Source organism: Apis dorsata, unplaced genomic scaffold (assembly GCF_000469605.1).
Source record: "Apis dorsata unplaced genomic scaffold, Apis dorsata 1.3 scaffold_506, whole genome shotgun sequence".
Lineage (NCBI taxonomy): Eukaryota > Metazoa > Arthropoda > Insecta > Hymenoptera > Apidae > Apis > Apis dorsata.
In genome coordinates, this window is record NW_006263734.1 from 62434 (window position 1) to 72596 (window position 10163).

Consider the following 10163-nt stretch of genomic DNA (forward strand, 5'->3'; position numbering starts at 1 on the left):
GGTCTCCCCCCGTCCGAGGAGGCCCGTCAGGAGCAGCACCGTATCGCTTCCGGCCGAATCCTTCCTCTCCCCATTTTCCGAGGTACGCAACGATTTTCCTACCAATTTCCCTCTCCCTCTCCTTCCTTTCTTTCCCACCGATTCTTCGATAAGAGGAGAGACAGCGCAAGACAGCGTACCCTAAAAGAGTTCAAACGAATTTATTATCCACGAATTCGAAAGAAAATTGGTCGACGAGCCAAATCCAATAATTACGATTTACCCTGATCCGCAGAAAACGAGCGTGCGATTGGAGGATTACGTTCCAAGGTCCGATAACCTATCGCCGTATCAGGTCATAGAGAAGTTGAGCAGAGCGAACGGGATGGTGAAAGAATACGAGTACGTAAAGTACGACTCGAGCGGAGGGGAGCATTGGGAATTAAGCGACATCGGATACTCGGAAATTCAGGTAAATTCGTTCGAACGTTTATAGAGTCGAGTCGAATTCCCAAAATTCGAGAACGGAGATGAATAACGGGATACAAGAAAAGGGATTTCCAGGATAAGAGTTGGGGCGAGGACGCGGAGAAGGAGGTCGATCCCTCGATCGACTCGAAAGAAGACGACGAAAGGAGATCCCCTTCGACGAACGGCCGCGTTCCCGAATCTCCCGTCTACTCGGAGAAGCCCGAAGCGTTTGGAAAAACGGGGGAGTCCCCGCTGGTCGACCAACCGGAACTCGCCCAAGTCGATCCAAATAGGTCGGTAGAGAGATTATCTATGGTCCTTGTTCCGGGGATTAAGTGGGTTTAATCGAGGTGCCCAGATGCCAACCGTTGTAAGTCCATATTCCGTGGTCTTAGCATCCTGACCATTGTATAATCTTCTCTCGCCACTTTGCAAAACTTATTACGTTTCTATCCACTCCGTTATTAGCTTCGATATACGTCCAGTTTGCGTAAGTGGAATTTACTTTGCAAACGTAAAAATCAATCATCTTTATATAGTATCTATTCTGTCGCAATCGTGCAAAATTTCCATCCGATAACTTGGTATTCCAAAACTCGCTTATATTCCTCGACCACAGACAAAGTCTGGATGGAGAAATAATAATTGTCTTTTCTTCTCTTTTGTAGATCTCACGCGAGATTCTATGATCCACCCCCTACCATGGCAAACTGTTGCAAAATTATCGGCGAGTCGTCACGGTTCAAAGAGCCGTTTTTCTTGGACGAGGCGAAACATCGTTCCGTTTTAGGTAAATAGAGACGGGAACAAACATGTTTTCGTTGCTTCGAAAAAAAAAAAAGAATAACGCAGCAGTCGATTCGATGCGTCAATAATCCTTTCTCTCCTCGACTTTCCTGCGCGTTTTCCATCCAGAGATCGATCCTAGAAGAGAGAACGTTAGAGATCGATCTTTCTACATTTATTCTTTCTTTTCCGTTTTCAAATTCGATACACCTACGTATAAAGTCTAGCTTCCTTCCCTTCTCAACGAATCGAAGATCGCTATAGCGGCTAGATCCGATCGAATAGAAATCGGTAAATTTCAAAGATAGACGAAACCCATTACAACTTGGAAGCGCAAAGTTTGACGAATCTCCCCCCAAAGATCCCCCAAAACAAGAGAGGATCGTTATTCCTCCGGTGAGACGATCCAAGCGGAAAGGATCCAACGACTGTACCGGTTAAACCGCGTTTCTCTCCATTTACCAGATACGATCGGCGGGTCGAGCGAGGAAGGGAAACTGGAATCCGACCGATTCGGCCAATCGAGGAGCGCGTCGCGTCGGGCGGACCCCGAGGAGGAGGAGGAGGCCGAGCCGGCCGAGTTGAGCTCCACCGCTCTGATCAGAACCATCTCCGAGGAGTCGCTGCCGCGCGAGATGCTCGAGGAGCCGGACGACTTCTTCGACGAGAAACTCGCCAAGGACGCGCGCAACAACATGAAGAAGTGTCTGGACGATTGGAAAACGAGCGGCACACCGCCGCCCAGCCCCGAGCCCAGGACCAAATCCGCCGTCCTCGATCCCGATCACTCCACCCTGTTCAAAATCCTGAGGGAGGAGGCGGCGGAGGAGAGCAACGTGAGCTCCATGACGCCCAGCCTCACCGAGTTGGAGGCCGCCTTGTCCGACATGTTGGAGAAGGAGGAGCCGCAGGAAGGCGGGAGCAGAGCCAACAACGAACAGATCCCGAAAATATTGGAACCCGTGATCGAGGAGTGGAGCAACAAGGATCGAAACGGGGCGGGGGAGAGGAGTCAATTCACGACGGACGAGAGGAAGGCGACGAGGGTGGCAGGGCGAAAGGTCTCCTTCTGCTCGTGGGAAGAGTCGATCGCGGCGGCCGAGTCCCGTCAATCGGAGAACGAGAAGACCTTTTCCACCGATATCCCGCCAAAGAAACCCAACAGATCGAACAAAAGCTCGGAGGAGGACTTTTCGAATCTCGTCCCGACACCCCCTCGAAGGAAGAACAAGAGTCTCGGCGTGGCGAGGAGGGAAGCCGAAACGGCGCAAAACGGCACCATCGCGCCCGACCACCACAACGACAGACTTATCTAATCGTCGATCTCGTTTTCGACAACGCGTATCGTCACTGTTCCGCGCTTACGAAACGAATGAGAAATCGCACCATTGTATATATCTTTCTGTACGTATATGTATATCTTATGTATCTATCCGTGTATGTACAATACATTTCAATCTGCGCTTCTTTCGACGAGATGAATCATTCGAAGCGACCATGCGATTACCAATCGTTTCGTGGCAAAGATTAAGTCGCTGTTTCAGTCTTGGACGAGATAGGCGAAGCTAGTGGTTCTTGGTTTCTCGATGCTAAACTTTCTAACGAACTCGCAACTTTTCCAGAGGAAGCGACACCGTCCTTCGAAAATCGCGAAACTTGCCTCGCAAACTTTCCGATCAACGAGGATCGCAGATGTTCGCGCCTTATTGTTGCCCACAGACTCTCGAACAACCCCCCATATTACCCCGAATTAGATCCAACCTTACGATTGCTCGCGTGGAGATGGCGATATTTATGGAATTGTATAATTCAATCGATATTCCAATCCTAATTTCAAACTTTGGAAAAACATTTCGCGTGCATCCATCTATTAATCCGAAGCGACACGGACTATTGATGGATGAGAGCGTGAAAACTATTTTTTGGTGGCAGCGTTTCGGAGGAAAAGCGAATTACGTTTGGAAGAGAAGTTTGTGTTCGAATTTGAATCTTCGCCTCGATTGATTGAACACGTTTGAAAGTAAACCAATACCGAGAAGAAATAACCACGAGATCGAATTAACGTCGGCGCGATATCTTTTCCCCAATTCTCCAACGTTTTCGAGAAATCGTTCCATTTATAGAGGACACGGTGTACAGAGGATGGGGTCAGCGTTTGGAATTCAGGAAGCGGCTTGTTCCGAAGAAAAAGCGGGACGTGATTGGACCGGGCGGAAGGAGCGAGTTTCTCGCCATCTCGACGGAAAGGTCCCTCCTCCCTTCGACCCCTCCGGCAAGATTAATCTCGTTCGAGACGGAGCGAGTTAAGTGCTCGTGACACACGAGGGTGCGTGGGATCCGCGTTAATCCGTGTATCGGCGAAGGGGCGAGAAGAAAATCTTTGAAATCTTATACATACGATTAATAAAAATACGAGTCGAAACGAGAGGGAGAAAATGAGCGAGGTAAGTAAATAATATCGATAGGATAATCGAAAGGATCGTTGGAATAGAAATTGGCGAGGGACAAGGAAAGTGGTACTGGAATGGAAAGAAGGTGCAACGACGTGAGAAACGAGGCGAAAGGGCGGAGTCTATCGATCGATTGGCATCGATTGGCGTCGTTACTCCCAGGTTTCGACTTACTCGTTACTTTTTTAATTATCTCCACGATCATTCGCCCCCTCCGGGTTATCGTTACGCGTTCGACGGAACCATCTTAATCGGTTTAAGGGGAAGCGGTCGGGCAACGAAGGAAACGAACGAAAGCAGCCGGAATTACGCGGATCGATCCACGCTCGCGCAACTTGCTCTAATTATTTCGTGTTTCATTAACCAGACCTCTTCCAGACGCGATCGAAACTTTCGAGATTACGAGAGGAGGCCTTCGCTCCCAACCGCCGCTTCTCCGACTTTGCCACCTTGTCCCACTTCCCAACTAACTTCCTTCCTCCGATCTCTCCTCTCCAAGATACACCCAAGTTTCCCGAATCGCGAAATCGAACCTTCTCCTTCGCCCGTTTATTAATTCGAAACAGGGGATAACTTTGTCCAGGTGAACGGGCAAAATATTTACGCGTCCCATTCGCGATATTAATCGATATTTATGGAACAAATTATGCTTCTAAAAGAAGAAGAAAGCCCACTCGGGCAAATGGAACGACATCGGAGGAGTCGATCGATAAATAAATTCTATTTAACTTTCCTCGATGAAACGAATTTTATTCCCGGATAATGGATAAACTTGGCATTAACGGACGAAAAAACCAAGTCCAAGTTTTCGAGAGAAAAATGGGGTGGAAATTGGTAAGCTCGTAAAGAATCCGAGCTTCTCGGTATTTTGCGAAATTAGCGCCAACGGATTATAGGTTCGGCCTGTACGTGACACTCCTATTAGTGTCGCAGAGGAGGGAGAATCAACTTCCCTTTCTTCCTCTTCTTTCTTCCCTTCCCTTCTCGAGTACAAAGTCCAGGCCGAACGCTCGATAGATCTGCAATTTCTTTGTGCCTCTCTAAATCTCGTTATCCTATTACTTGCACGAATTATAAGGTTCAAACGAGTTGTTAGTAGCTTCTGTTTGAGTAAGCAAATTGGACAATTAGCGAGTTCCCCTCTTTTCGCGAGATAAAACTTTTAACAATAATATAACGAAAAGCGAATTACCTTGCGCGTTCTACGCGACTTATCGCTCGCGTGTACGATAAATAATAAATAATCGAAAACATCGGGAATAAACCGGTCGATGCCGAAAATATTAAAACAGCAAAGGGAGGGAGGGGGAAAAAATCTATTTCCAAATAAAATCGGAATCGCGATAAAAAAACACGCAAAGCAACGGTGTACATTCAATTTTTATTCGACGATAACGCTGCAAGCTAGTGTCTAGTTTGCGATAAAAAAAAAAAATTTAGAAGCGATAGAAAAGGACGGCAAAAAAAATATACTCGATTACGCGCAATAACAACAGGAATTTATTTTTGATTTATTCCGCAATAACGATAGATATTAGAGGATAGAAAATTTAAAAGCGCTAGATCGGCACGTCGAAAAATTCATGCGAACGAAATAAAACCGCGACAAAAGCACATTTTTAAAATATCCGATATAATAACAACCGAGTAAAAAAGAAAAAACGTTAAAAAGAGACTTTCGAAAGATCAACGTATATTATTCCCAGATATATTTCTTTCTTTCGCGTTTCATATATAATGACTCGCGAAAACCTTCATTTCGATGAAACGAAAAACGGCGATATCTACACGCCTTCGACGAGTCGACTTGTTCCCGAACAAAGGAGCGTGGATCAACGCTGTTAATCCAACCCGCGAAGAAACCTGTCTCGAATCCCGCGTGTCCCCGATACCTCGAATCCCGTGCTCGAGAAGGATGGCATCGCGAGTTAAGCGGGCAAATTTATGGACTCGACCAACTATTTAGATAGGCGGGGGGATGGAACGCTTTTTGCCTACCTTCTCTCGTCCCCTCTTGCGCGTATTCCGAAGAACGAGGAAAGCGACCCCTCCTCGGTCTTCGACCTCTCCATACGCGTATCGCTCTCCCCATTATATCCCCCCGTTTCGTTCGCGCGGCAAAGTTGCGCGACGCATACCTCGAGTCGTGGCAACCCTTCCGGTGGCTTAATTAGTTTTTCGTCGACGGATAATCCGTGGGTGGGCGATTTGTCAAGGCCGGACTGGAATTAAGGGGGCGCGATTTCGAGGCGGCTCGCGAGATTAAGACGATATTTAAACGAGGAGCAGCCGCGATTCCGTTTCCGGTTTCGCATTTCGGCTTCCACCAAAGCCCATCGTGGATTTATTTTATCGCGAGATTCGAGCCGGGGCCAAGAACCAAGCTTACCCCCTTTCCAAGTTTCGCGGGGGTTGGGGGAGGTGGAATGCGGGAGAATGCAAGGCGGATCGAACTTCTCCCATGTTTTGTAATTGTACGGGGATAGAGTCGGTGATTAATAAGGGGCCACTGCGCAAATTTCTAAACTACTTCGAATTACCCGCTCCTCCCAACACTTGGAAATATATTTTTGGAAGGTGATTCGATCTACTTTGAATCCTAATTTCTACAATTTTACTTTGAATTATTCGTAATATCAACTCGTTACGTAGTAGTGATAACGAAATGCGAGAAAATGATGGAAGGTAAAGCAAATTGGACGGTGGACAACTGGTTCTCTCGTTCGTTTTAAATCTTGCCGCACTAGGAAAATTGAGGGGTCTTTAAGCGAGCCACGAAGATTTAATTCGAGTTCTGGATAGCCCGCATGCCGATAGCAAAGAGAAAGAAGATCCAAGTGCTCGTAAAACGGCTTTCACGAGATCAAACTTCGCCACGCGGAATCGATCGAGTCATCTCCTAAGCTTCCTCGCGTTTGTAAATATTACCTTTCGAATCGTAAAAATTGTATACGATTCTTATCATGTCTATAACGAAAAATTTCCAGAAAATTATAGAACGTTTCTTCCCCAATCTAAATCGATTTGAAACCATCTTTTTCAATTCGAAACAATATTTCTATCACAAATCTTACGCGCATAGAAGCGATCTCTTTCTTCGATCGAAAATTTAATAGATCGTATCGGCTTGTCGAACTTTAGAAAAAACATTTCGATCAGCATAGCATCGCAGTAACTTTGATATTGAAATTCTTCGAGAGTACCCATCGGAGAAAATGGTCAAGTATGTTCAGCGTTTGCCTTATAAGGGAAAGAATTCGGAACGAACCGATTTTTCCGGATAACGCAAAGAAATTTGATAATAGCTATTAAAATCACGAGTGATTCTTTACGAGTTCCTCGTAAAATTTCGTCAAAAATAGGACAACCGTGCAGAGATTTCGCGATAAATAATAAAAAATATAAACCCAGTTGCGTTATAGCTCGGGGAAAAAGGAAAAGGAGGAAAAAGTAGTAAGAAGCTACGAACGTTCGGTCGTAAGATCGTTCGTGGAGGAGGTAAAAAGAGTAGGGAGCGGAATCGAAGCAGTTACGACTCAAAGCTCGATCCTTTCTCTCTTTCCACGTTTCTCGGCTCGCCGTCTCCTCGGAATCGGTGCAACAACCGGTCCCGAGGGCGCGAACGCGGCGTCGAGAGAGGGTAGTGAAACTTTTACGGCGGCTCACCACGACCATTCGATATACGCACGGAAGAGAAGGTTTGCCACCAGCCGGGGTGACGACGCCACGTTTCAACGTTTCGATTCCGCGGGTGCATCTTTAATTGGCAATCTCGGTCTAGAAGCCAACGGTCGACCTGCACCGATAAGATTTCTCTTTCTCTCGTCTCACGTTAAATACGTCGCTTATTGAATCGCGGCGCGCTTTAAATCGATCAATTAAGGGAATCACTTGCAACGTCGACTATCGAATGAATAATGAAAGGCAAGGAGGACGATAATAAGTGGAAAATGTAGCGAAAAACGATGGAGGCTGACGTTATCGGACAATTTTTCCGCCACCAAGCGTACGTACGTTTGCATCTTGGATCGAAGAAAGGTATTTTGAGAAATCTTTGAAAAGTATCCAACGATAATCAACAAGCGTGACTAATTTTTTATAGATCCATTCTCGCGTTTTCTACCATAAAAATCGAAATTTCCCCTTTTCGTCCAACGAATGGTCGCGTACGCGTCGGATGCCGGATTCCTCTCTCCTTTCTTCGTTTCCATGGTAAAATTTATAATATAAATATTTCACCGTCGCGCGAAAACAATTGTTTTTACGTTTTTATAAGCGCGCTCTCGCACGTGGAAGTTGGCAGGTTTGAATTTAATGAAAGGCCTCGACGACCGATTTTCCCCCGCTTTTCGTATCCCGTGGAGCTGCGTGTCTCGGCGCAGCTTTGTTTCAATTGCACGGCTATCATTAATTATAGTCCCCCGCGACGGAAGTATTCGTATCGTTGCTCGAGGGTGAATAAGGGTCGAATAACGCTTCCTCGACGCGTCGCTCCGTCCCTGATGCAATTTTAGGCGGTTCGTTTCGAACGTGACCCAAGTGGCTTTACTTTTCGAAAATACGTATAACAGCCTATACGCCTTCGTTTAATCGGATCTTTAATACCCTCCTCACGGTTTTATTTTTCTACCGTGTTCTATCGTACGAATTCGGTTAGAACGAATATTGTAACAATGTTACGAATTCAAAACTATTCTTACTTTAATTTCTACAGACCTTAGGAAAACTTGCAAGTTTCCAAATTGCTTAACCCGATTAAATCGCGCCACTCGATACCAATTCCGTTCCAATGGAACTTGGAAAATATTCCAAGGATTTTCGATACGTAGGGATATTTGAAAACCAAATTTTCGAATAAAGACGCGAAATCGGAGAAACGAATGATAAATTAAACGTTGGGAATCGAATAACGAACGATGGATCGATACGTAGTTGCAACGAATGCATCGATGAAAAAAAAATTCAACTCGAGTACTCGACGATATTAAAGCACGGAATCGAACAACGAATAAAATTTTCTTCCCTATCCGAGTAAAAACTTATTGAAACAGCATCCAATTGAGCAATCGGACAGAATAAGCGTAAAATTAATCAACCCTGTAATACGCGCTTAACGGTGACACGATCGATCGGTATGAATGAAAAGTGGGACAGGAACGCATTTCCTGTTCCAACTTGCGTCGCACGGCAAACAGGGCTAGTTGGAAGCCATCCTCGTCCCGATTGACGTTCACCAGAACCGGACACTGCTTGCAAATAATGTCGTACGATATTAGTTTGCGATCGGCCACCATGTGTCGGCCATCCTGTTTCGCGTTTTGTTCGTTCATCCCGGACACTGATTCCGCATTAACCTTTGCCCGGACCCCGTAATTGTGCGCGTGTACGTATTACGTTCGCGAGAGGGACTCGTTAATACCGAAAAACAAGCAACATCAATATCGATGGCCGCACGTGAATTAAAAGCAACGATCGTAATATAGTTTGTACAGCGTTTAACGCCGAGAGGAAATCGCTTTTCTAACGGAGATAATGAAAATTCGCGTAAACGGCACATCGATTCAACGACCGAGCTCTTCCTTCCTCCTCGAGATTTCGCCTAGATTTATTTCTCATCGCTCTTTTTACGCAATTGTTATATTTTTATCTTTACACGAATATCGAGCATCTTTCGTTTCTAATTACGCGTTACAATAATTTCTATCGATATACGATTTACATTCTATCGATTTTGAGTGATAAAAAAAAAAAAAAAAAGAAAATTTATTGAAAAGGAAAAAAGGGAAAGGACTGTCAATTTTATTTTTAATTACGATATACATGCAAAATCGTAAATTTGGAAAAAATCGAGGTACCATTGCATGGGGGGGGGTGCTGAAAAGAAAAAGGGAAAAAAAAAAAAAAAAATTAAAGAGATAAAATTAGGAAAGAAAAGAGAAGAAGGAAATTTATTGTAAAGGAATAAAGGGTAAGGATCGTTAATTTTATTTTTAATTACGATATACATACAAAATCGTAAATTTGAAAAAATTCGATGTACCATGGCATGGATGGGGATGCTGAAAAGAAAAAGGTAAAAAAAAAAAGGTAACCAGAAGGGTTACCAAAATCATCCACTCAAATTAAACCCGAACAAACCGATAGTGGATTTTTTCTTTTACGCAACGCTAATATACTAAATTTTCAAAACAAATCGCGAGGAGTGCTTCAATCTACTTCAAATACAATAAATCAACTACTAAAAAAATAGAAAAAAAAAGAATAAAGTTTCCCGAAAACATATACCCCCACAAGGGTATTATAGATATTATATACGCAACGCTATTAATCTATGCACTCGTGTATAATAAAACGCAACACTAATACGAATCCGTTGCAGCTGAACCAGACTGCTGTCGTACGACCTGTACGACGATACTTGTGCAGTATTTCTAACTGCACTGATGATGGTCCAGGAACAATTTCCACATCTCGTGG

General features: G+C 44.7%; 1 protein-coding gene across 1 annotated transcript in view; it reads left to right on the forward strand.

Moving 5' to 3' along the window:
• LOC102675330 overlaps positions 1-2565 on the forward strand; it is a 23296-nt gene extending 20731 nt beyond the window's left edge. Inside the window, exons 7-11 of the mRNA XM_006620352.2 lie at positions 7-82; positions 275-451; positions 544-743; positions 1119-1240; positions 1702-2565. Coding sequence (XP_006620415.2) covers positions 7-82; positions 275-451; positions 544-743; positions 1119-1240; positions 1702-2552 — 1426 coding nt within the window. The 3' untranslated portion in view covers positions 2553-2565. The remainder of the gene's footprint in view (positions 1-6; positions 83-274; positions 452-543; positions 744-1118; positions 1241-1701) is intronic.
• Positions 2566-10163: the final 7598 nt, after the last annotated feature.